A 27,353-nucleotide genomic window follows, 5' to 3' on the forward strand; every position below is an offset into this window, starting at 1 on the left:
TTTTTTTAAATTTTAAGTTAAAATGTTTCTTTGAAGGAAACTATTATTACTAGGCTTTGGCAATGCCTTCCCATTATGATAAGAAAGGAGAATTCTGGTATATGTTTTAGAGGATATTTTTCATGGTCATATAAATATATATAAACCTTATGAGACCCAACTTTTAAATAGAGTATGGTTTGTTTTCTAGGAAAACACTTTAAATGATTAAATTTTAAGAGTAACTGGAAGGGGCCAAAAAAACTTAGTAATTGGAAAAAAAATCTTTAATAATCTTCAAAAATCATGTAGGAACATTGTACAGATAATTGTACAGGCTACCCCCTGAAAGACAGAAGATCCTTTGGAAAAATTCTGAGTAGATGCTAAAAGATGAACAATATTCTGATAATAAAATTAGATACGGAGTAGCCCTTGAAAAACAAATCCCAAAATAATTTCACTCGTGAACATACATAGAAAAAAACTAACACAGTAGTCATATGATATTTACCAAGAACATTTAAACTCTGATATGGATGGGTGATAATTCTGTAGTTTACACAAAACTGAAAGATAGCAATGATGAAGATGTACCTTTATCAGTTCAGTACTTAATTTATTCTAAGAGTATCTTCTTGGTAGCTTTTAGTATTACATAAGTTAAAGAATGTTCAGCTTATATACATGTATTTAGCACATTTATAATTCAGTTCTTTAACAGTAACTAAATAGTATTAGGGAACAGTAATTCCCTCCAAAATTATTGTCTTCTGTGGAATTTCTCAACTCACATGGTAAAAATGAAATTTTTTTCTTAAATTACTTTTAATAAACCACCCATTTTCATTCATGCTTACTATTTTTTTAAGGTGATGAATATATTGAGAAAAATAACTTTTTGGACATCCATATACAGTAAATGTGGGGCTTTCCTTTTTCCTTTCACCTTAACTTCTGTGTTGAGTTTAGTATCTGTGTGCATATCGGGTACTTCTGTCTCCATTGTGAATTCCTGGATCTCCCTGAATGCTGCAGGTACGTTTCTTGAACCCCTTTCCATTGGTATGTTTGTGAATTTGGATAGTGTCTTCTCTAGTCTACCTTAGAGATGACAGAACATTCCTTAGTTTTTCCCTAATCACCTTTCTTTGCAGTAACCATTCTGCTAGAATCATTTTGAGAAAGAATTTTTAATAATTACTATTTGCACAGTTGGATAAAATTTATGGGAAAGAAAATTAAATAGATTTATCCTTGGCAGTTTAACATGAGATGAACTCCCAACAAATCAAGATATCTAAATGTAAAAAATATTTTTTAAAAAAGAAACTTTATTAGCACTATATGGGTAAATTCCTTTATAGTCCCGAATGGAGTTATCAACAATTATGTCTCAAAAATCCAGAAGAAGGGCACCTGGGTGGCTCAGTCATTAAGTGTCTGCCTTCATCTCAGGTCATGATCCCAGGGTTCTGGGATGAAATCCCACATCAGGCTCCCTAATCAGCAGGAAGCCTGTGTCTCCCTCTCCCAATTCCCCTGCTTGTGTTCCCTCTCTTGCTATCTCTCTCTCTAAGTGTCAAATAAATAAAGCTTTCTTTTAAAAAAAAAAATCCAGGAAAAATAAAGAAGGAAAAAAGTAGTTTTATAGGACTAAATGTTAAAGGAGAATGACAAAATGGAGATATTTGCAACTATATCACAGACTAATATTCCTAAAGAGTCTAAAAATTGAGATAAGAATGAAAGTTACACACACTAAGATACCACTTCATCCCAATCAGATGGGCAAAAATAAAAAAGTGTATTTATATACTCCATTGGCAAGACTAGAAAAGGACTTTCAAATTGCTGATGAAGATGGAAAATAGTACAATTCATATAGGAGGGAATCAAGTAATGTCCATGTGTAGTCTCATGCATTTATCATAAGACCAGCAACCTTGCTTCTATCCCAAATATACACTGGTAAAATTACAAAATGTGGTATACACAAAGGAATTTTTAAAAAACACTATTTGTGGGGTGCCTGGATGGCTCAGTGGGTTAAGCTTCTGCCTTCGGCTCAGGTCATGATCCCAGGGTCCTGGGATCAAGCCCCACATCAGGCTCCCTGCTCAGCCTGCTTCTCCCTCTCTCTCTGCTTCCTCTCTGCCTACTTGTGATTTATCTCTCTGTCAAATAAATAAATTTTTTTAAAACTCTTTATAAAATAAAAAAAAGACACTATTTGTAAATGCAACAAACTGGAAACAACCCAAATGACCAGCAAAAGACTGGCTGAATTAATTATATGAATATACAGTGGGATATTGTGTACCTCTGTTCTAGGGAGTGATCTTCAGGATATGTTAAATGAAAAATAGGTAAGTTCAAAATTATATGTAATTATGCTAATATTTGTGAAAGAAGAGAGGAATACAGTATATGCATGTACTTTCAACAAGAAATCTCAAGATGAAACAACAGTTAGGAGAGGGCAAGGATGAAAGATAGTTATCTTTGGTTATACCTTGATTTCTATTTTGACTTCAGACCCATGTAGATATTTTATTTTAAAAATTAAGTTGGGACAGTTGGCTCAGTTGGGTTAAGTGTCCCACTCTTGAGGTCAGCCCAGGTCATGATCTCAGGGTTATGAGATCATGCCCTGTGTCATGCTCCACACTCAGTGGGGAGTCTGCTTGAGATTCTCTCTCTGCCCTTACCACCCCGCCATTCATGTGCTTTCCCTCTCTAAAATAAAATCTTTTTTAAAAAATGAAGTCAAATGGAAACAGCAAACCTATATATCAAAAACAATGAATTTGATTCCACATCATGCTATATTTATAGCCTTTCCTAGTCTTGTTAATAGTAATATTGGACTTTAGGTGAGTCCAAAATTAATTATGTAACTTAATTTCATTTTACATAACTTAATTTCAGGATTTTTTTTTAAAGAAAAACATAAAGAAGTAAAATATCTTAATCTTTCATTTGAATTGGAAGTATGTATTTCTTACCTCTGTCTGCCAAAGGATTCAAAAGCTTTCATGACACAGAAGGAGTGAGCTCCCCAACTATCCAGACTGTAGTTTCCAAATTCTGTTTTCTATTAAAAAAAAAAAAAAGAAGCAAGGGCTCCTTGAAGAAATGACGTAAGAGAGGTCAAGGGGAAGAAATGTATATATGGTTATCATGAAACATCTTATTGTGCCTAAAAGTAATAAAGCTATCAAAGACCATAGGATCATCAACTAAAAGAAACTGACCAAAAATAGAATAATTTAAGCATCAAAAACTATTGCACTGGGTTGAAACCATGATTGTAGGTAAAACTTCCTAAATTCAAAATGAAAAAATGTGATAGAGCCCTTTATGGGGTTTGCCAGCATAGTAGTTCATTCTGAAATTTCAATAAGACACAGAGCCAAGCATTTATCATGATTTTTCTGTACAGGCTATAATCAAATAGAGGAAATTTTATTATAAAATAATTAGCTAATATATTCAGAAAGAATGACAGGATTAGAAAGTTAAATTTGGCATCCTTTAATAAAATAATGGATTTAGCAACAATCCATAATAAATGGGTGACTGGGAATTTCAAAAGGTAATCAGGTTGACAACACCTGAACTAGTTGGCCAATCTTAGCAAAAATAAATTAGAACAATATGGTATTAATATGCCTCCTAATACGATGCCATAGAAAGTAAAAAGTACTACTTAAGATATATTTCCCAACATTGAACCTGCATTATTTTAGCCTCTTGATCTAATTGCCAGTTGATAGGAAATAAAATGAATTTAAAAACCCTTTAAGTGGTATAGTGAAGATCACAATTGGCCAAATCAGAATGTGGAAAATTCTACAGGACAAGTAACTAAATTTCTTCAATAAATTAGTGTGATTGTAAGGAGGGAAAGAAAGGAAGAATTTCCTTTGGAAATTCTTTGGAAATCCCCTGGAACGTTCTTGGGTCCAGCCTTGAACAGATAACTGAATAGATATTTTAAGGAAGTCATGAAAAATTGAACATGGATTGGGTATTAGATATTAAGTAATTTTGTTAATGTGGTTGGATGTGGTAAAGAGAGTGCAGTTATTTCAAATGGAGATCTTTATTTGCCAGACATATTAAAGGGTTTGTGAGTGAAATGATATGATTTGCATTTAGATACTCCAGAAAAAATTAGGGGATGGAGTAAAGGAAGAAGGAGGAGTTGGGGGAGGGGGAGGAGTGGGAGAGGAGGAAGTGAGGGGGAGAAGAATGACAGCAAAGTATCAATAGTTGTCTATACTCTTTTCTTTTAGTGCATGTTTTAAATTGTTCATAATTTTTTTAAAAAAACTTTTAAAATAACTACCCTCTCCCAAAAGGGAATATGCATAGTCATTGCAGTGGTTATTCCTCTTCTCTAGTCATAGTTCCACTCTAGTTTAAGCTACAATATATATTTTATCTTTAATCACCATCAAAAGACCTTATGTAAATCAGGATCAAGAAAGAGGAAAAGGGAGGAAATATGCACACACACACACACACACACACACTCATACACCCTCATACACACAATCAGGGAAGAAAGAATGTAGAGCTACTGTAGTTCTTTTAACAAGTCTTGAGATTGTAATCAGTATTTAATACTTCCTTCAGATATTTGTTTCATGTTTTCTTCCTTAAAAGCATCTCAGATTGTATTCCCTCTCTGTTCAACATTTTGTTATGAAAATTTCAAACATACAGAAAAGCCAAAAGAATATTACAGTAAATTCTGTATGCCCACTACCTAAATCTACTACCAACATTTTACTATACTTTCATCTGGGAGTTCTCTTTGGGTTGATTAAAAACCTCCAATCCTGAAGGATCTGAGCTTTTATTCATCCCCTCTCTTTGGAGTTGCTATTGTAATCATAAATTTTTGTTAGTGGGTAGCAAATCTATGGATATCATTCCTTGACATATTTCCTTTCCTCTTTGTCAGTAGCCTGAAGGGCCCCCAATGTCAAAAGGGCAGGTTCAGACATAAGGTCATGTATTGAAAGAACAAATATCACCAACCAGTTAATGATGAATGATTCAACAGGTGCGGGCATATATTGTCCTATGGCTAGCCATGCAGTCTCTCCTAGGATCCAGCAGCAAGGTAGAAGCTGTTTAATAAGGTAAAAGTAGGCACGTGGAAGACGTTTGTGTTTCAAAATTGTAGGAGTCTTCTCTTGGTTCTCCTATTAAGGAAAGAAAAAAAATTTTAAATGGACATTTACAACAGCATTAAAAACTGATAGTAATAAATAGAACAAAAGATGTTTGGGGTGCCTGGGTGGCTCAGTGGGTTAAGCAACTGCCTTTGGCTCAGGTTATGATCCCAGGGTCCTGAGATGGAGCCCCACATTGGGGTCCTTCCTCAGTTGGGAGCCTACTGTTCCTCCTGCTTTTGCTTGCTCTCTGTCTCAGTATCTCCCTCTGTGTGTCAAATAAATAAATAAAATCTTTTTTTTAAAAAAGTGTTTAAAACGTCTATACAGAAAACTATAAAAGCATATTGAGGGAAAATTAGAGACTTGGATAAAGTTAGCTGTATACCTCAATGTGTGGAAGAATCAATATTGTAGAGTTGCTAGTTATCAAACTAGAGATCAAGCAAACTCAATAGAAAAATCACAACAGAAAAATTTTTAAACAACCAGCTGATTTAAAAGTTTATATGGAAATACAAAGTGTCATAAACAAGCAAGACACTTGAATAAGAACAACGTGGGAGGACATTCAATATACACTAAAACATAAGTGTATAGATAATAATACAATATGGTATCATATATATGGATAAATAGACCAGTGAAACCAAACAGGATCTGAGAAATAGATCCATGCTTACAGGGGCACTTGAGATATTGAGGCAGAAATGCAGAGCTCGGGGGAATAAACACCTCTTCAATAAATTGTTCTAGAACAACTGAGTATCCATTTAAGAATGCAATTGGGTGGGGCGCCTGGGTGGCTCAGTGGGTTGGGCCGCTGCCTTTGGCTCCGGTCATGATCCCAGGGTCCTGGGATTGAGCCCCACGTCGGGCTCTCTGCTCAGCGGGGAGCCTGCTTCCTCCCCTCTCTCTCTGCCTGCCTCTCTGTCTGCTTGTGATCTCTGTCTGTCAAATAAATAAATAAAATCTTAAAAAAAAAAAAGAATGCAATTGGGCAACTGTGAAATAATACAATAAAAATGTGTTCCAGATGGATTGATGACTTTACAACAAAAGACAAAAATAACATTTTTAGAAAACAGCTAAGACTATTTCATAAGAGAAAGTATTTTAAATATAACTATAAAGGAATAGTGTTCTCTATTTGCATTAAGTTCATTAATTCTGTTAATCAACAGTCAACTTTAAAAGAGTGAACAGTTGATTGCCACTGGCCAAGATGGAGAAATTGGCCAAATAACTAAAACGTTATAGGTGAAACCATGGTTTTCAAAACACTGAACACCTTAAAGTGTCCAATTCCAGTGAAGGACAGTGATATCCAAAGATCATGAGGTTAGCCCTATGATTGCCCAGCTTATGAATGGGAGGGATAACCAGGCAGAGCCCAGTTGTTCCCTCTTGTTGATGATGGGATGATGAGGCCAATGTAGTCTGAGTTTACAGGACAGAACACCAAAGATGTCCTGAGATCAGCAGAAGATTTCCCTTAAGTTCAGCTAAATACTAATCAATACATTTATGTGAGGAAACTACCTGAAGCCAGGGGGATATCACCACCTGAAAGAATTGGAGGGAACAATTCTCAGAACTCACAGAGGTCCTGATGTAATTCCTGCTCCCAACAGTCAAAGTGGACAACCTGACCTCACATAATGAAGTAGAGTACTCAGAGGATTTTACCTTAATAGGTGAAAATTTGCCACAGACTAACCACTACTTTGATCCCACTTAACAATGCTTACAAGAAAACTCCAAAAGAATAAAACTTTCCAAATAACAGTATTCCAAACAAAGATCAAGAATATTTTTAGGAATAGAAAAATATGCAGCACCTAATGGCAAAGTTTATTTCTGGCATCTAGGAAATAAGTATTGGACATTTAACATCCATTAATGAGAAGACATCCCCTAAGAAAAAGAGAAGGGGATTTCCTCAACCAATAAAGAGTATCTGAAAATTCTACAGCTAGCATCATACTTAATGCTGAAAGACCTAAGATCAGGAGAAAGAAAAAGATGTCTTGACTTCCACTAAGTATTGTACTGGAGGCTCTAGCCAGGGCAATAAAGAGGGGGAAAGCCTGGAGGGGGTATCCAGATTGGAAAGGAAGACCTATAACTATCTTTATTAACAAATGAATGTCTATGGCATCTACAAATAAGCTACTAGTACTAATAAGTGAGTTTAGTGAGGTTATTGGATACAGATTAATATACATAAATCAAATTTTCTTTTTGCTAGCAATGAACAATCTGAAACTTCAATTTCAAAAGAAACCAAGTGCCAGTTATGACACCACAGAGTGTGAAACACTGAGTGATAAACTTGGAAAAAGAAGGATACCAGAAAAGCTAAAAAGCACTGCCAAGAGAACTTAAAGAAGACCTAAATAAACAGAGATACACCATGTTTAGAGATTGGAATAGTCAATATTGTTACGATGTCAGTTCTTTCCAAATTGACACGTAGATTTGATAAAGTGCCAACCAGAATATCAAGAAGCATTTTGTTTTGTTTTGTTTTATGGAAACTGATTCATAGATATGCAAAGGATCTAGAAAAGCAAAACAATCTTGAAAAAGAACAAAATTGAAGGACATGGACTATCTAAGTTGAAGACATATTATGAAGTTAAAGTAATCAAGACTGTGTATTATGCCATCAAGATGGACAAATAGGTCAACAGAACAGAATACAGTCCAGAAATAGACACATACATATGTGGAGGACTGACTTGTGACAAAGCAAAAAGGCAGTTTCGTGGGTTAAAGATAGTCTTTTCAACAAATAGTGCTGGGATGAATTAGGTATGCATATGCAAAAAAATAACTTTGATTTATATGCCACACCATATAAAAAATAAGTAAAATGTAAAGCCTAAAACCAAACGTCCAGAACATTGGGTTAGGCAGAACTTTTTTTTTTTTTTAAATGTTCTACTGAAAGTGTGATCCTTAAAGAACAAGTTGATAATAATTCATGAAAATTGAAAACTCTTCAATAGAAACCATTAAAATGAAAAGATTAGTCACCAACTGGGGGAAATAGTTTCCAATCATATCTGATAAAGGATTTGAACATAAAAAAATTTTAACTTAATAATAAAACAAATACCCTGATTTTTATTATATTTTATTTTTTTTAAAGATTTAATTTATTTATTTGACAGGCAGAGATCACAAGTAGGCAGAGAGGCAGGCAGAGAGAGAGAGGAGGAAGCAGAGAGGCAGGCAGAGAGAGAGAGGAGGAAGCAGGCTCCCTGCTGAGCAGAGAGCCCGATGCGGGACTAGATCTCAGGACCCTGAGATCATGACCTGAGCCTAAGGCAGTGGCTTAACCCACTGAGCCGCCCAGGCACCCCTACCCTGATTTTTAAATGAGCAAAAGATTTGAACAGATATATAACTAAAGAACATATGCAGATGTCAAATAAGCACATGAAAAGATATTCAACATCGTGCTATTACTGAAATGCAAATTACAGCAAAATAAGCTAATAGTATACACCTATGAGTATAGTTAGCATTTAAAAAGCTGACTATAGAGGCGCCTGGGTGGCTCAGTGGGTTAAAGCCTCTGCCTTCAGTTCAGGTCATGATCCCAGGGTCCTGGGATAGAGACCCACCTCAGGTTCTCTGCTCAGCGGGGAGCCTGCTTCCCTTCCTCTCTCTCTGCTGGCTTCTCTGCCTACTTGTGATCATTGTCTGTCAAATAAGTAAATAAAATCTTAAAAAAAAAATAAAAAGCTGATTATATCACATGTTGGCAAGAGTGAGGAGGAGCTGGATCTTATACACTGCCAGTGGGAATTTGAATGGTAAAACAGCTTTGGAAAATATATATACATACAAATACACACACACACACATGTGTATATATGTATATGTATATATATATAATTAAAATTAATTTAAAATTTAATTTAAATAAAATTTAATTTTTATTTTTTAAACAATAAATGTTTGGTAGAATTAACTTGTAAAGCCATCTGGTCCTGGACTTTTGTTTGTTGGGAGTTTTTTTTGATTACTGATTCAATTTATTTGCTGGTTATCAGTCTGTTCAAGTTTTCTATTTCTTCCTGTTTCAGTTTTGGTAGTTTATGTGTTTTTAGGAATTTATCCATTTCTTCCAAGTTGTCCTATTTGTTGACCTATAGTTTTTCATAATAGTCTCTTGTAACTGTATTTCTGTGGGGTTTTTTGGTTGTTGTTGTTATTATTTCTCCTCTCTCATTTATGATTTTATTTATTAGGCCCTTTCTGTTTTTAATAAGTCTAGTTAGGGGGTTATCAATTTTATTAATTTTTCAGAGTCATCTTCTGGTTTTATCAATTTGTTCTTTTTTGTTTCAATATCATTTATTTCTCCTCTAATCTTTATTATTTCCCTTCTGCTGACTTTAGGCTTCATTGGTTCTTCTTTTTCTAGCTCTTTTTGGCATAAGGTGGGGTAATTTATTTGAGATTTCTTTTCTTACTTCTTGAGGTAGGCCTGTATTACTACATAGGCTTCCTTCTTTTTTTTTTTTTTTTAGCATAATAGAATCCATTGTTTATGCACCACACCCAGTGCTCCATGCAATATGTGCCCTCCATAATATCCACCACCTGGCTTCCCCAACCTCCCACCCCCTGCCCCTTCAAAACCCTCAGATTGTTTTTCAGAGTCCATAGTCTCTCGTGGTTCATCTCCCCTTCCAATTTCTGTCAACTCCCTTCTCCCCTCCATCTCCCCATGTCCTCCATGTTATTTGTTATGCTCCACAAATAAGTGAAACCATATGATAATTGATTCTCTCTGCTTGACTTTTTTCACTCAGCATAATCTCTTCCAGTCCCGTCCATGTTGCTACAAAAGTTGGGTATTCATCCTTTCTGATGGAGGCATAATACTCCATAGTGTATATGGACCACATTTTCCTTATCCATTCGTCCGTTGAAGGGCATCTTGGTTCTTTCCACAGTTTGGCGACTGTGGCCATTGCTGCTATAAACATTGGGGGACAGATGGCCCTTCTTTTCACTACATCTGTATCTTTGGGGTAAATACCCAGTAGTGCAATTCATAGGCTTCCTTCTTAAGACCACTTTCATTGCATTCCAAAGGTTTGGGGCCATTGTGTTTTCATTTTCATTTATTTCCATGTATTTTTTTATTTTTTTCTTTGATTTCCTGGTTGATCCATTCATTGTTTGGTAGCATGTTTTTTAACTTCCATGTATTTGTAGTCTTTCCTAATTTTTTCTTGTGGTTGATTTCAGATTTCATAGCATTATGGTCAGAAATTATGCACGACATGATCTCAACCTTTTTTTATTTGTTGAGGCCTAATTTGTGACCTAGTATGTGATCTATTCTGGAGAATGTCCCACGTCCACTCAAAAATAATGTGTATTCTGTTACTTTAGGATGAAATGTTCTGAATATATCTGATACGTTCATCTGGTCCAGTGTGTCATTCAAAGCTGCTATTTCCTTGTTGAATTTCTGATTGGATGATCTCTCCATTGATGTAGGTGGGGTGTTAAGTGGGGATGCTTCAGGGACTGTCTCTGGTGTGTGCTGCATGCACTCTGTTGCTGTATTTTGGCTGCTCTGTCCTTCAGGCCAGGCATCTGCAGAGGTTCTCCTTGCCTGCAGTGGGCAGTGTTTGGACCTTGTCCAGAGTGTGGCGAATTTTAATGAGGTGTGCTCTGGTCTACCTGTTAAATGAGACCTGATGCTACTTCCAATAGAACTGATGCCTTGCAGAACTCTGTGGTCAGGAGACATGGTGTGGATGGCGTTTTCTGCTGGTGTTCTGGGGAAGGGACTTGTTGTACTGGTACTGAGGCACACTTTCCCAAGAAGGTCAGTACTGTCCAAGTGCAGGGACTTGGTATAAGGAGGTTAGTCAGCCAGTGTTGGGACTATGCTGTTTACTACAGGTCATTCTGTACTTATGCTGAGCAGTGGGGGAGAAAAATGGTGCTAGCCAGCTTTTTTGTCCCTGGAGAGAAGTCTCCATGCTTGCTGCTCTCAGAGAAGCACTCCCAGAAGAGCAAATAATATCCCTGCTGTGCATCCCAGGCATTTTTCAGGTCACACAGTCTGTCTCAGTGTTATTTGCCTGCCTTCTCTCCAGGAGCAGAGCAGTGCCCCCCTGGGTCTATCCCAGCCAAGCCTGCTGACTTTTAAAACTGCAAACTTTAGGAACATGGTGTAGGCAGGGGTTGTGTTGGTCTTTGGAGGGAGGGTCTTGCTGCACTGGGCCAGATGCATCTTTGATCAAGAAGGGCAGTTGCACCAGAGTGCAGGGGTCTGGGATTTGGAGCAAGCAGGCTAGACAGCCAGTGACGGAGCTAAGCTGCCCTGGTCAGGTAGCTCTCTGTGTTTTTGCTGAGGAGCAAGGGAGGGAAACATCACCTGCCAGCTCTTTGGTCTCTGGAGAGGCATCTCTGTGAATGCCATCTGTCATAGATGCACACCAAGAGCAATTACCTCCCCACCCCTCAGGTTCCTTAGACATGCCTCAAATCATGCCATCTTCATCCACGTTGTTTGTCTGCCTGTTTTCCAGGAGTAGGACAGTGCCCTCAGGTCTCTAACCCAGCCAAGGTCACTGACCCTTAAAACTGGATTAACCTTTTTTGATAATAAAATGTACTTCTTTGTCTCTGGTAATTTTGTCTTCATGTCTAATTGATTTGATAGTATACCCACTCCAGTTCTGTTATGGTTGCTGTTTGCATGGTATATCTTTTTCTGTCCTTTCGTTTAGTATTTAATATTTGAATCTAAAATGTATCTCCTGGGCACCTGGGTGGCTCAGTGGGTTAAGTCTCTGCCTTTGGCTCAGGTCGTGATCTCAGGGTCCTTGGATTGAGCCCTGCATCAGGCTCTCTGCACAATGGGGAGCCTGCTTCCTCCTCTCTCTCTCTCTCTGCCTGCTTCTCTGCCTACTTGTGATCTCTCTCTTTCACTGTTGAATAAATAAAATCTTTAAAAAAATAAAAATAAAATGTATCTCTTGTATCCAATATGTAGTTGAGTCATATTTTAAAATTCTCTGCCAGTCTCCATCTTTATCTGGGAACCCATTGGTACTCTTTCTTTCCCCAGGAAGAAGTGGGCACCTATTAATTTTGCACACTCCCTCTGTGCTGACTTACAATTGGAGGTTTGCGGCATTTATCAGTTGAAGCCATTGTCTCTATTCTCCCGCAGGTGGATAGACTATGCCAGCCCTGTCAGAGCCCTGACACTAAGTCAAATACCAGTTTGTTGGGCAGCTATGGCAACATTGGGATGTTGGCCACATAGATGAACTCTTTTCTTCCCCATGGGGAAGCTGAGGGCTAGGATTTTTCAACTGTTTGCTCTGTGCTGAATAGAGTTAAGATCCACCAGCCCGACTCACCATCTTTATTTTCACCCAGTGATTAGATTTTACTGAACCTGTCAAAACTCCACAACTGGCACCAAAATCAGTGTTTGAGCTTCTTCAGGAAATTTGAGGTAGAGGATGAGTAAATCATCCCCTTCTCTCCCCTGGGTGAAGCTTGTAGCCAGATGGTCTCTCACTGATCATACGGTATTACACCATATATCAGGACTCTGGTGGGAGGGATCCCATATTACTCTCTGGGTTTTGATGAGTCTGGCTTTGCATTCTCCCTGGGTGCAGAAGCCTTTCGTCAGTTCCTGGATTTCTCGCAAAGGGAATTTTCCCATGAATTGCTAAATTGTTGATGGTGGGGAAAGGGTCCAGGACAGCCAATTCTACCATCTTGCTGACATCTCATTTGCATATGTTGTATCCTGCTTTATGTTTGCCCACAGGTTACTGAGGTTCTTTTCTTTCAGTCTTTTTCTCCCTGCACTTCATTTTTCCAGGTATGTTTTCAAGTTTCATTGAATTTTTCTTTTCTTTGTGTTTAATCTCCAATAAAATTTTCTTCTCAGATATTTTTCTTTTCAAGAAATTCCATTTGGTATCCTCCATATCTGACCTCATTATGTTGTGATTTTAAAAAATTCTTAAGCATATTGAGCATAAAAGCTTTTGTAATTTTATATTGATACCATTTCTCCTGACATTTCAGTTGGCCAACTGATTGATTTTTTCCCTAGTTTTGTGTTACTTTTTTTTTCTTTTTTGCCTTCTTTATATAAATACTGGACATTGTGACATTCACATTTTTGAATGATGGCTATTGTTACATTTATTTTAGAGTGTTGAGCTCTGCTCTGTAGGCAGCTAGGTTACTTGCTTGATTCTTTTGAAACTTTAAAAAAGCAGTTTAGGACAGGTCTAAAGTGCTTTAGAGATAGCTGACCTCTACTCCTATTGTGTGACTCTTCTGGGCTATCTACTGAATGCTATGGGTGATCATCTGGGTCAGAATTAGAGTATCTCTGCCCTGTGTCAGCTCTGGGCATTTTACAACTTGCAGCACTCTGATAATACTTTGCTCCATCTTGTAGAGTCACACCCTATACATGTAGTACTTAATATTTGGAAAGACTGAAGAGGAACTTTCACACATTTCTGAAATTCTCTGCACAGCTTCCTTCTCTCTGGAACCATTCTGCAACTTCCAGACACATCAATCTCTTTGAGTCCATCTTCTCAACATGGTCTGACCAGCATGCTCTGTCTGGGATAACTTTTCTCATTATTTAGAATGTGTCTCCAGGTAGAAAGTTGGTGCAATCATAGTGCTCACTTAATTTGTATCTCTTTTGTTGGGGATAACAGTCTCTGTTTAAATTGGCTATTCCATCGTGGCTCCAAAGGAAGTCCTTATTTTTTCCTCCTGGTGATGGTATGGGGAATGAGCACTCTCATACATTAATGATGAGAATGTAAACTGACTATTTCAAAATTTGGCATAATCTTAAAACTCTAAAATGTACACATAATTTGACTTGTCTAATCTGTAGGAATATATTCTGCAGAAATAAAAACACAAATGTGCAAGAATAAGCATATAAGGACATTTATTGCAGTGGTTTGCAGCAACAGAGAAATAACCTGAACACTCAGTTTGGGGGGAATAGGAAGGCTATATGATGGCATTGCTGTCACTATGTTCACGTTTTGTTCTGTAGGCATTTTAAGTCAGAAAAGCAAGCGTATAAGAGACATACCAACAAAATGCAATGAGCAGATGTCTTTTAAATCCCGACTCAAATAAACCAATTATAATCATTAATATCTGAAAAATTACTAGATATTAAGTCCTTATCTGTTCAAGATACATACTGAAATATGTAGACTTGGCTTTAAAATATCCCAGTCAAAAACATTTGGAAGATTAACAAGAAAGGTAAAATAGGAGCGATTATTAAAAATATGTAATACTTTATGTTATCTATACTGGATTTAAAATTAAAAAATAAAAATGTGTGACAGATACATGGCGTTCATTTTACTATCTTATTTTTGTTACGTTTGAAATGTTCTACAATAAAAAGTCAAAACAAAATAAAAGAAGTTACGGTGGATAGTTACCCCATTAAAACGTAACTATTTTTTAGACTCAAATGTGGACCATATTTGAGTATAGAAGGAAACATCACAAGATAAAAAACAAAGTTTTGACAGAAGATGGGTGGGAGATACTGAATGTGACTCTTTTTAATTTGCACTGTTCCTTTGGTATGGGGTAAACTTTGTTATGGAACTTTGTAAGGTAAATGTAATGACCTTTAAGAATTATATGCATGTAGGGGAAATAAAACTTAATTTTGAATGGGTGGGATGGTATCAATATAACTTAAAATAGCAACTAAGGCAGTGTACCAGTCACTTCTGTTTGTCTTTATTAATTCTTTGATTAGTGTACATTCCTTTCCCTTCACCACTACCTCAACAGAGAAATCCTAAGTTTGAAAACAATTTATGAAATAAATAAAAAGTACTGAGATAATTAATATTCATTCAAGTTTCACATTAAACAATCTCATAACAACAGCATAAAGAATAAAAATCTAACTACATCAATCTAGACTGAGAGAACAGGGAAAGGGTTGTGAAAACTTGAGCTAGTGGGACTCTGTATAGTGTACTAATTGTAGAACAGAAAAGTACTATACCACCCACCAAATTTAGTTAACTGCCATCATGCCTTAAATTTCCTCTCATAATTATTCCTTTTGGTCAGCAATGGCTTTCTCAAAGTGTGCTCATAACCCAACGATAGTTAAGTATTTTGGAGAAAGCATTCATGGTCAGGACTGGGAAACAATGGGTTAAACAATGGTAATATTTTCTTTATTGCAGGTCTTCTCATAGCCTTTTAATTTGGCTTGTTCAAGTGGAATTCACTGGCTGGTAAGGGAATTCAGTTATACACTGCAGAATGCAATGAGACAAGCCCCTATTCTCCAGTGGTATTTGGAGGTTATTATGTTTTGAACATATTTTGGGAGATTTTGACTCAGGGTATATTCTGCTAATATGCAAATATGTTACATGCCAGATGCAGACCAATGACTTACAATAAATGTAGCAAATAAAGTTTTAGTTACATTTCATTATTTACATTTTCTTTAAATTCAATGTGGTAATGATGCCATAGTTTGTCCAATCTCAGCAGGGAATGCATAACTGCATGAGCATCACGGTGGTTACTCTAATGATTAGGGGAGTTCTGATGGTTCTCAATTTTTTTATACGTTTAAAAATGGCAAATTAGCACTTGGATTATAATTTTTCTTAAGAGAGAGAAAGTGTGTGCATGCAGGGCTCAATCTCGTAACTCTAAGATCATGACCTGAGCCAAAATCAAGAGTCAGACACTCAACCAACTGAGCCACCCAGGGGGCCCTGGATTATAATTTTGTACAATAAACTATAAAAGCAGTATCTTTCAGAGTGGGGATAATGAACAGTATTAAGTTGTGAATACAATGGAGTGGACTGTAGTGTTTATTACAGACAATATAATAGAAAACAGCAGAGCACATCACATGTAGAAAAGGTTAAGTATTGTTTGGGGAACTTCTGTTTCAATTACTCTATCAGTAGTTTTTATTTTACTATTATTATTATTATTTTATTTTCTTAATTATTATTTGTGTCCATTATGTACTAATGCATTGCATTATTTATATCATAGTATCTGTTTCTTGAAGTGTAGAAGGAAAACATAATCCATACTTTATGTTTAAAATCATTGCATGTGGGGTGCCTGGGTGGCTCAGTGGGTTAAAGCCTCTGCCTTTGGCTCAGGTCATGATCTCAGGGTCCTGGGATCGAGCACTATATCAGGCTCTCTGCTCAGCAGGGAGCCTGCTTCCTCCTCTCTCTCTGCCTGCCTCTCTGCTTACTTGTGATCTCTGTCTGTCAAATAAATAAATAAAATCTTTAAAAAAAATGAAATAAAATCATTGCATGTAGGGGCACCTAGGTTGCTCAGCAGGTGAGGCATCTGCCCTTCAGCTCAGATCATGATCTCAAGTCCTGGGATCAAGCCCCATGTTGGGCTCCCTGCTCAGCAAGACTCTGCTTCTCTCTCTCCCTCTCCCCCTCCCCCTGCTCATGCTTTCTTTCTCTCTCAAATGCTTTCTCTCAAATGCTTTCTTTCTCTCTCCTTACATTATTTTTTAAATGATTTTAAAATCATTTAAAAAATAAAATCATTGCATGCACAATCACATCTGCTAATTATTTACTTGTTTACTGGATTTAAAATGTTTTCTATTATTCTGAAATCTTTGAGAGCAATCAAGTAGATGGCTAAAGTTGAATTTAAACCTAATCAGGACATTTGTGGGGTTTTTTTTGGGGGGGGGAAGGATTTTTATTTATTTATTTGACAGAGAGAGAGATCACAAATAGGCAAAAAGGCAGGCAGAGAAAGAGAGAGGGAAGCAGGCTCCCTGCCGAGCAGAGAGCCCGATGCGAGGCTCAATACCAGGACCCTGAGATCATGACCTGAGCTGAAGGCAGAGGCTTAACACACTGAGCCACCCAGGTGCCCCCTAATCAGGACATTTGAATGGGCTGAAAACACATTATCATTTTTCCCATTTAAAATAATGCAATGTAGACTCTGAAATTTGGGCCTCTGAAAATGTACTACTCAATATATTATCAGGAATGGATTAGATACAGATAATGAGAAAAAACTATAGTTGGTAAATTTTGATTTCTCATTTAAGACAGTAGTAATTTACATAGTTTTTCTTCTTTTAGTAATTTTTTTAATTTTAATGGAGCTACTTGGCTATCATTTTCTTGATATATTATTTTCCCCTTAAAATATTAATTAGAAAATGTAAAATAACAACTTCTGCTTTTGGAATTTGCTTCAGAAAAATCAACTGTCCTTGATTTTATAAAAAAGCTCTATAACCCTGAAGGAATTTCTTCTATAATTTGTTTGCAGTATTTATTATCTGATGCAGCAAAACTTATGAGCTCTAAAATGGAGAGCTTCCTGCCCTTATTACATTCTAAAGCTTCTGACATAGAATAAATTATCTGGTGTTCAAAAAGGGATAGATGGTAAAAACAAAACAAAAAGGGGTGTGCCTGGGTGGCTCAGTTGGTTAAGCACCTGCCTTTGGCTCAGGTCATGATCCCAGGGTCCTGGGATTGAGCCCCTCATCAGGCTCCACCCTCAGCCACCCCCCAAACTCACTTGTGCACATGTGCTCTCTCTCTTTCTCTCAAATGAAATCTAAAGCAAAAACAAAAAATGAGATAGATAGTAATAAAATGCTTACATCTTTCTGTACTCAAAAATATTCTTACCATTTGACTTCTCTAATAGCATATAATAATGGCAATAATAGATACCTTCCATCAGGAGTTGCATACAATTAATCATTTATAATTTATTTTTTTTTAAATATTTTATTTATTTATTTGAGAGAGAGACAGTGAGAGAGAGCATGAGCGAGGAGAAGGTCAGAGAGAGAAGCAGCCTCCCCATGGAGCTGGGAGCCTGATGCGGGACTCGATCCCAGGAATCCAGGATCATGACCTGAGCCGAAGGCAGTTGTCCAACCAACTGAGCCACCCAGGCGTCCCAAATCATTTATAATTTAATCAACGTGATATCATTACATTATTTTACACAAATAAACTGAGGTATAGAGAAGTTAAGTAACTTCTCCAATTGCACAGAAAATGGTGAAATAGAAATGGTGTTCAATAAAGGGTATACTTCAGCATTACATTCCTAGGTGTAGAGATTCTTAAAAATGTTTAATGGGTTCCAGAAGTTACTTCCGCATTCATTAATATAAGCTTTCTAAAAATTAATCGATTTTGAGCACAAGCAGAAGATGTTCTAAATTCATTATGAACATAACATGGGTCTCTGACATTCTAGAATTGTTGAAGACATGGAAGCCTTTCTTTTCTTTTCTTTTCTTTTCTTTTCTTTTCTTTTCTTTTCTTTCCTTTCTTTCATTCTTTCTTTTTTTGGAAGCCTTTCTTATATTAAATCATATCCAAGGCTTTTTCAATTATGAAACCTCATATGTTGAGTAAGTTGTGAATGACGTCTAAAGTCTTTACCACATTGAACACACACATAAGGTTTCTCACCAGTATGGATCCTTTGATGTAGAGTAAGTTCCGAGCCACGACTAAAGGCCTTCCCACATTCCTTACATCCATAGGGTTTCTCACCGGAATGAGTTCTTAGATGTTCAGTAAGATGTGAGCCACGAATAAAAGCCTTCCCACATTGCTTACATTCATAGGGTTTTTCACCTCTATGAATTCTCTGGTGTTCACTAAGTTGTGAGCCATAAATAAAAGCCTTGTCACATTCCTTACATTTGTAGGGTTTCTCACCTGTATGAATTCTCTGGTGATATGTAAGTTGTGTGGCACGAAAAAAGGTCTTCCCACATTCCTTACATTCATAATGCTTCTCACCATGAATTTTCTCATGTTGAGTAAGATATGCACCACGAATAAAAGCCTTTCCACACTCCTTACATTCAAAGGGTTTCTCACCTGTATGAATTCTCTGATGTTCACTAAGTTGTTTGCCACAAATAAAGGCCTTCTCACATTCTTTACATTTGTAGGGTTTTTCACCTGTATGAATTCTCTGATGTTGAGTAAGATTAGAATTAGAAATAAAGGCTTTTCCACATTCTTTGCATTTATAGGGTCTCTCACCTGTATGAACTCTCAGATGGTAAGTTAGTTGTGAGCCACGAAAAAAGGCCTTCCCACATTCCTTACATTCATAGGGTTTCTCACCAGTATGGATTCTCTGATGTTCATTAAGTTGGGAGGCACATAAAAAGGCCTTCCCACATTCTTTACATCTGTAAGGCTTTTCACCAGTATGAACTCTTTGATGATAAGTAAGGTGTGAACCAAGAATAAAGGCCTTTCCACATTCCTTACACTCATAGGGTTTCTCACCACTATGAATTCTCTGATGGTAAGCAAGCTGGGAGCCAAGAATAAAGGTCTTCCCACATTCCTTACATTCATAGGGTTTTTCACCACTATGAATTCTCTGATGGAGGGTATACTGTGAACAATAACTAAAGGCTTTTCCACATTTCTTACATTCATATGGTTTCTCTCCTGTATGAACTCTCTGATGTTCAGTGAGCTGTGAACCACGAATAAAAGCCTTCCCACATGCCTTACACTGGTAAGGTTTTTCATTAGTATGAATTTTCTGATGTTGAATCAGATCAGAACTACGACCAAAAGCCTTCCCACATTCCATACACTCATAAGGCTTTACACTATTCTGAATCCTCTGATGTTGAATATAGGTTGGCTTTTTGCTGAAGGTCTTCCTATGTTTCTTAACTTCAGAGTGTTTTTCTTTATTATGACTTTTCTCATGTTGAGTAAGGCATGGCAAGTAGTTGAAAGCTTGTTCACATTCCTTACATTTGTACAATTTTTCCTTGGTAGGATTTATCTGAAGAGTAGGTGACATAGAATGGCTCTGAGTGGCTTTTTCACCATAGGTAATTTTCATGTGCATGTAAAGTCCTTCCTGACTTTTCTGTTGACCTTCAAACATTCCTTTGCCCTCCACTGTATCTCTAAGACCACTGTAATCAAGGTTATGGCTGATAGGTTTCCTCATATTCTCCCATTGCAGTGATTCCATTTCATAAGCTCCCTTTTCTGGAAATGACTTTTTGGTCTCACAACTGGATACCAAGTCTAGAAGATAACAAGAAAGCAAATTCCTGCTGCTTCTGTTTACAAGGAGAAATGAAACTTCTAAAGTAAAAATGATAGATAAAGTAAAAGTTCTTACAAGAATACAATGGCTGAAACAGTGCTGAAAGATTTTGTGCAATTAAAATAAAAGGTACAAGGAGGAAACATAGAATAAGGGGAGTTTATAGGGAAGAAAGTAATTATAGAAACATGAGTGTGTGGTGCTTAAACTTTGGAGTAGATTAGAATCCAACCAAGGGAGCTTATAAAATAACTGCAAAAACCATCCCCTGGAAACATTCGATCAAATGTCTGGGTAGATATCCAATCTATCAACAAGTCCTATTACCTCTCCTATTAAAAGTTTATCAAGTATCTGACCACATCCACTACTATCACCCAAGGCCAAGCCACCTGCCTCTCACTGTGATAGCCTCTTAACTGGTCTCTGTTCTTTGAACTTGGCCCCTACCTTCACACAGAAGCCAGAATTCTTTGAAAATGTAATTCATATCATATTACTCCCCTGCAAAAATCTTTAAGAGTTTACATCTCAGAATAGTCCTTACTTATTATGGCCCACAAGAGCTTACTCTACAAGAGTTTGCCCTTCTCTGATATTGTCTCTTACCACTCCTAATTATTCATTCTGTTCTCAGCACAATGGCTTCCTTGCTGTTCAAAAATGCCAAGCATATGCCTCTGTGTTTACCTTTTAGAATGCTCTTTCCCCAGATATCTGCTCTCTCGCTTCAGTTTTCTTTCTTTTTTTTTTATTTATTTTTTATTTATTTTCAGCATAACAGTATTCATTATTTTTGCACCACACCCAGTGCTCCATGCAACCCGTGCCTTCTATAATACCGACCACCTGGTACCTCAACCTCCCATTCCCCCGCCACTTCAAACCCCTCAGATTGTTTTTCACTTCAGTTTTATGCTCAAATGTCACATTATCAAAATACCTAATATAGAATTGCACCTATATTACATTTATCACTAACGGATACATTATTTTTAAAGTTGGTGCCTTGTCTGTCTCCCCCATGCTTAGTCAAAGCAATGACTTTGCTTCACTTTCTGCTTTACTTTTTGTACCTAGAACCATTACTTGCACATTATTGACACTCAATATTTATCGACAACTTGAAAAATGCAAATTTCCCTTCATTTATCAATCTCCCCAGATGCTTCTGGTCTAGGAAAAAAATTTGAAAATACAGCTTAAAACCTTTCAGTGGTTTACCCCTTGTACTTCAAATAAAATCCAAATTCCTGTTCACGGCCTAAAAGCCTCTGCATGATCCATTCATTGATTATCTTTCTGACTTCATTTTGAACCATTACTATCTTCAGAAACAATGCTCTTACTGGCTTTATTAAAGTTCCTGGAACATATCAAATTCTTTCCCATTTCAGATTCTCACATGCTGTTCCATCTTCCAGAAATGCTCTCTGCATGGCCAATTCCTTTTTGTCAGAAATGTCCTAACTTAAATGGCTGCTCAGGAAGACTATCCCAGAAAACTCTACCTGGTCCGTGCTTTATCTTAATCTCTACACATCTACCTTATTCCTCATTCTTGTGTCAATTTTGCCAATTCTGGAATTGTATTTCATTTGTTTATGTTGATCTTCCTACTCCTCAAGCTTTGTAAGTGTAGAAAAAATATACCTGTTTTTAGCTATTCACCAGAACACAGAAAGCATACGCAGTATTTTCTTTCTCTCTTTACACATTTTTTTAGGTCTTCCTTCCCTTTTAAATGTAGAACGCTATCCAATAGGACTGGAGCGTGAGGCACAGTCTCTGACGACACTGCGCATAGGCTGTAGAATGTAACAGAGGATGGTACTAAGAGCAAAAAATCAACATAAACCAGCAAAATCAAGTTTAAACAGTCTTTAGAAATGAATCAGAGGGGCGCCTGGGTGACACAGTTACTTAAACATCTGACTCTTGATTTCAGCTCAGGTCATGATCTCAGGGTTGTGAGATGGAGCCTCACATTGGGCTCTGCTGGGCATGGACCCTGCTTAAGATTCTCTCTCCCTCTTCCTCTGCCCCTCCCCACTCTAAAATCCTTCTTAAAAAAAGAAATGAGTCAGAAATCCAAGGAGCATGCTTTTGCTAAAAAGCAGAAAGAAATTATAAACAAAAACAGAAATCCTCACGCAGCTCAGTTTAACATCAACTCATGTCAGCAAAATGTACTGGGATGAGAGTATCTGGGTTTTACTATGTTTTTGAAAGAGAAGCACAATATGGCTTACAAAAACCACATACCACCAGGAAAGAACCCAACTGGAATATGGTGATTAATGGAACAGTGTAAGGGATCAAACAAATCCAGTTTAGAACCAAGTGCTCTCCAAGTTATAATAACATGATTAAACAGTTCTTTTTGTTGTATTAAATAAATGGAAGAAACAAGAAAAGTGAATAAGAAGTGATGACAAAATGGAATCTGAAAAGCAGGAGTTTGGGAGACCTCTTTCATTCTTGCCCCCCTCAACTCCTGCTGAACTGATCTACTAAATTGCCCTTGAATCTGTTTCCTTATCCCCAGTGCCACTACCAGCACTCTGAGGAAGCCTAGGGCACCTCCTATTTGAAGCAGAACAATAACCCACTCCATCATGTCCTGAGACCCTTTCTTCTAATCTCCAACTGGCAGTCAAGAGTGATGTAAATTAAGTATGTAAATTGCATTGTTTCACTGTCCTACTCAAGATTCTTCATTAGCTTGCAAATGCTTCGGGGACAAAATTCGAAGATAAGAAATACATGTTATATTATGATCCAATACATAAACATAAAACAAATAGGTCATGAAATTATCTTTGCTACAGGGATGTATTCTGATACTTTTTAAAATGTTCTCTTCTGTGTTATTTTCTTTAAGAAACAAAACAAAACCAAAAAAATAAAAATAAATGCTGCTCATAACCCACCAAGTCATTTTTTTAAAGATTTGTTTATGTATTTGAGAGAGAGAGAGAGAATGCATGCAAGTGCAGAGGAAGATGGAGAGAATACTCAAGCAGACTCTCCAGTGATATGGCTCCATCCCAGGACCTCAAGATAATGACCAGAGCCAAAATCAAGAGTTAGATGCACCAACTGAGCCACCTGAAAACCTCCACTGAGTCATTTTTAGAAACCCTAGAAAGTTCTTTCTGGCCTAGACCCTGTCAGACTCTCCAAACTCACACCTGGCACCTGTCCTGTACTAGGCTCCAACTACAAGGGCCCTCTCTGGATACCTCATATTACACCAAGCTCCATCCTCCTGTGGCCTTCAGGACACTGTTGCCTCTGCCAAGAATGCTCTTCCCTCTATCCTCAGCCTCCCCACCTGCTTTACATCCTTTCAGGGCTCCCCTGAAACTTCATGTCCCTTTGCTATTCCTGAAAAGCTGTCCCCAGTCACAGACTCCAGCAATGCTACACCTGTATTTCTCTCTAATATCAAATACACACATAACAGACCTTGCTACTTCCAATTATGGCAAGACCTCCAAAATCTCAATTTTGAGTAATGATCCGTTCTGATTGCTACCACCCATATTTCCAGATCACTTACTCTTGTACCATCTCTCCAATATTCATCTCCATCTTAAAGACTCTTCCTTGAAATTAAAAAAGAACAACCTCTCCTTTGATTCTGTGGTTCACCTTGCAGCTCTTTTTCATTTACTGTACTCCTTCCTGGTAAAACTTCTCAAAAGAAATGTCTGTATTTCCTGTCAATACTTTTCTTCCCCTTTCTCTCCCACCCTCTTAACTAACATCTTTGCCATATTTCCTTCCAGGCTCTTTCCCTTGCACTTTTATGCAGTTGAAATACTACTACATATACAAACTCGAATCACACCTCACACTTATTTGTCCTAATTATCATAGCACTATTATTACAAACTTCTAATATGGGGTGCCTGAGTGGCTCAGTGGGTTAAGCCTCTGCCTTCAGCTCAGGTCCTGGGATGGAGCCAATTCATTTGGGTTCTCTGCTCAGCAGGAAGCCTGCCTCTGCTGCCTCTCTCTGACTGCCTCTCTGCCTACTTGTGATCTCTCTCTTTCTGTCAAATAAATAAAAGCTTTAAAAAAAAAAGTTTTTAAAAAAATTAATAAAAAACTTCTAATACATTTTAAAACTCTATTTATACTTTTGAGAATTCCTCAAATGGGCCCTCAACACTGCCTGGTGAGTTAAGTCACTGTCCCACAATAGTTTTTATTGTTGGCTTATTTCTTCCCTGTTCTCTTTGTAATCCTCTACAATCAAGTTGTTATTCCTCTCATTTCCAAACCCACTCTGTCTGGGTCACCAGTACCCTTTGGCTTGCCAAATCCAGTAGCCAGGTCTCATCCTTCATCTTCCTTGACCTCATAGCAGTATCTGTCACTTGTGTTTGTCATCCCTCCTTGTGTTTATCATTGGCTTCCAGCCCTCTGCCTTCCTGATTGCATCCTAGATCATAGGTTACTTATGTTACTTCTGAATTTCCTTTGCTAAATCATTTTCCTTTTCCCAACTAAATGCTGGAATGCCCCATGGTTTAGTCCCTGGACTTCACCTTGACTTCCTTTTAGATCACTTCTCTCCATAATCTCATCTAACCCCATTATCCAGAGATTAACCCATATTTATCCCTCAGTCCTGACTATCATCCTGTAGGCTTTTAAATGCTTATCTAACTTCTTTATTAAGGACATATACTGGCCATCTCAAATGCATTACTCTTTTTTTAAAAAAAAGATTTTAGGGGCACCTGGGTGACTCAGTTGGTTGGATGACTACTTTTGGCTCAGGTCATGATCCCGGACTCCCAGGATCGAGTCCAGCATTGGGCTCCCAGCTCCGCGGGGAGTCTGCTTCTCCCTCTGACCTTCTCCTCACTCATGCTCTCTCTCAAATAAATAAATAAAATCTTTAAAAATAAATAAATAAAATAAAAAGGATTTTATTTATTTATGTGAGAGAAAGACAGAGTGAGAGAGAGCATGAGAGGGGAGAAGGTCAGAGGGAGAAGCAGACTCCCCCTGGAGCTGGGAGCCCAAAGCAGGACTCGATCCTGAGACTCCAGGATCATGACCTGACCTGAAGGCCTAACCAACTGAGCCACCCAGGCGCCCCTCAAATGCATTACTCTTGACTTCCTTCTACAGGCTTCCAAACTCTGATGGCTTTTTATTTCCAATCCTTCAGCAAATCCTACTAATTGTACCATCAAATATAACCAGAATATAACCCATTCTCATCACCTTCACATATTAAACCCCATTCCAAGCCACTGTTATCTCTAATGTGGAATTCTGAAGTAGCCCTCTAACTGGTCTTCCTGCTTTCATTCTTACCCTCATCCTACACAAGCACCCAGAGTGATCTTTAAACAAAGATCCCTTACTCCCTCCAACAGCTTCTTATGCTTAGAATAAAATCTTGTTCCTTGCAATGGCCTATGGCCTTATGCAATCTGTTTTCTGTCTATTTCTCTGAATTCATCATTAATTTCCACTTTCACTCTCCTTGCTCTAACCACACTGACCTTCTTGCTGATCCTCAGATAAGTGAAGTACAGCATCTCCTCAGGACCTCTGCATTTCTGCACCATCTGCCTCAACACACACTTTTTTTTTTTTTTTTTTTTTTTTGGCATGGCTAATTTCATTCAGGCCTCAGTTCAAAATTACCTCCTCTGGGAGATCGTCCTAATCTAAGAACACAGCAAGCTCTCCACAAACATTGGCTGACTGGAAATACAAACCCAATTTAAAAAATAAGTAAGAGAATTATCTCTGGAAGAGACCAAAAGTAGCCCCCTCATTAAAACTAAAAGGGAAAACTATAAGATACCTAGGAATAAATGTAACCAAGAGGCTAAGAATCTATACTCAGAAAACTATAAAGTACTCATGAAAGAAATTGAGGAAGACACAAAGAAATGGAAAAATGTTCCATGCTCCTGGATTGGAATAACAAATATTGTGAAAATGTCTACGCTACCTACCTAAAGCAATCTACATATTTAATGCAATTCCTATCAAAATACCATCCATTTTTTTCAAAGAAATGGAACAAATAACCCTAAAATTTATATGGAACCAGAAAAGACCTCGAATAGCCAAAGGAATATTGAAAAAGAAAGCCAAAGTTGGTGGCATCACAATTCTGGACATCAAGCTCTATTACAAAGCTGTCATCATCAAGACAGCATGGTACTGGCACAAAAACAGACACATAGATAAATGGAACAGAATAGAGAGTCCAGAAATAGACCCTCAACTCTATGGTCAACTAATCTTCGACAAAGCAGGAAAGAATGTCCAATGGAAAAAAGACAGCCTCTTCAAAAAATGGTGTTGGGAATATTGGACAGTCACATGCAGAAAAATGAAATTGGACCATTTCCTTACACCACACACGAAAACAGACTCAAAATGGATAAAGGACCTCAATGTGAGAAAGGAATCCATCAAAATCCTTGAGGAGAACACAGGCAGCAACCTCTTCGACCTCAGCCGCAGCAACATCTTCCTAGGAACATCGCCAAAGGCAAGGGAAGCAAGGACAAAAATGAACTATTGGGATTTCATCAAGATCAAAAGCTTTTGCACAGCAAAGGAAACAGTTAATAAAACCAAAAGACAACTGACAGAATGGGAGAAGATATTTGCAAACAACTTATCAGTTAAAGGGCTAGTATCCAAAATCTATAAAGAACTTAGCAAACTCAACACCCAAAGAACAAATAATCCAATCAAGAGAGCACTGGGTGTGGTGCAAAAATAATGAATACTGTTATGCTGAAACTAAAAAATAAATTTTAAATAAATAAATAAATAAATAAATGGGGAAAAAAAAAGAAAGAAAGAAAGAAATGGGCAGAAGACATGAACAGACATTTCTGCAAAGATGACATCCAGATGGCCAACAGACACATGAAAAAGTGCTCCACATCACTCGGCATCAGGGAAATACAAATCAAAACCATAATGAGATATCACCTCACACCA

At 37.4% G+C, this 27,353-nt stretch overlaps 1 protein-coding gene across 2 annotated transcripts in view; it reads right to left on the bottom strand.

Annotated features, from left to right (window-relative positions):
- LOC132005611 (zinc finger protein 345) overlaps nt 1-27,353 on the bottom strand; it is a 90,567-nt gene that overhangs the window by 49,790 nt on the left and 13,424 nt on the right. Inside the window, exons 2-3 of one of the 2 annotated variants that reach the window (XR_009400852.1) lie at nt 5,032-5,198; nt 2,988-3,076 (exon numbers count right to left, since the gene is read on the bottom strand). Coding sequence is in view for 1 of the 2 variants with exons in the window: in XM_059382968.1 (XP_059238951.1) it covers nt 18,655-20,332 (1,678 nt within the window). In the remaining variant the exon portion in view is untranslated. Of the gene's footprint in view, nt 1-2,987; nt 3,077-5,031; nt 5,199-18,654; nt 20,333-27,353 lie in introns of both variants that reach the window. The other variant, XM_059382968.1, reaches the window with a different exon arrangement.

The sequence above is a fragment of the Mustela nigripes genome, chromosome 17 (genome assembly GCF_022355385.1).
Source record: "Mustela nigripes isolate SB6536 chromosome 17, MUSNIG.SB6536, whole genome shotgun sequence".
NCBI lineage: Eukaryota > Metazoa > Chordata > Mammalia > Carnivora > Mustelidae > Mustela > Mustela nigripes.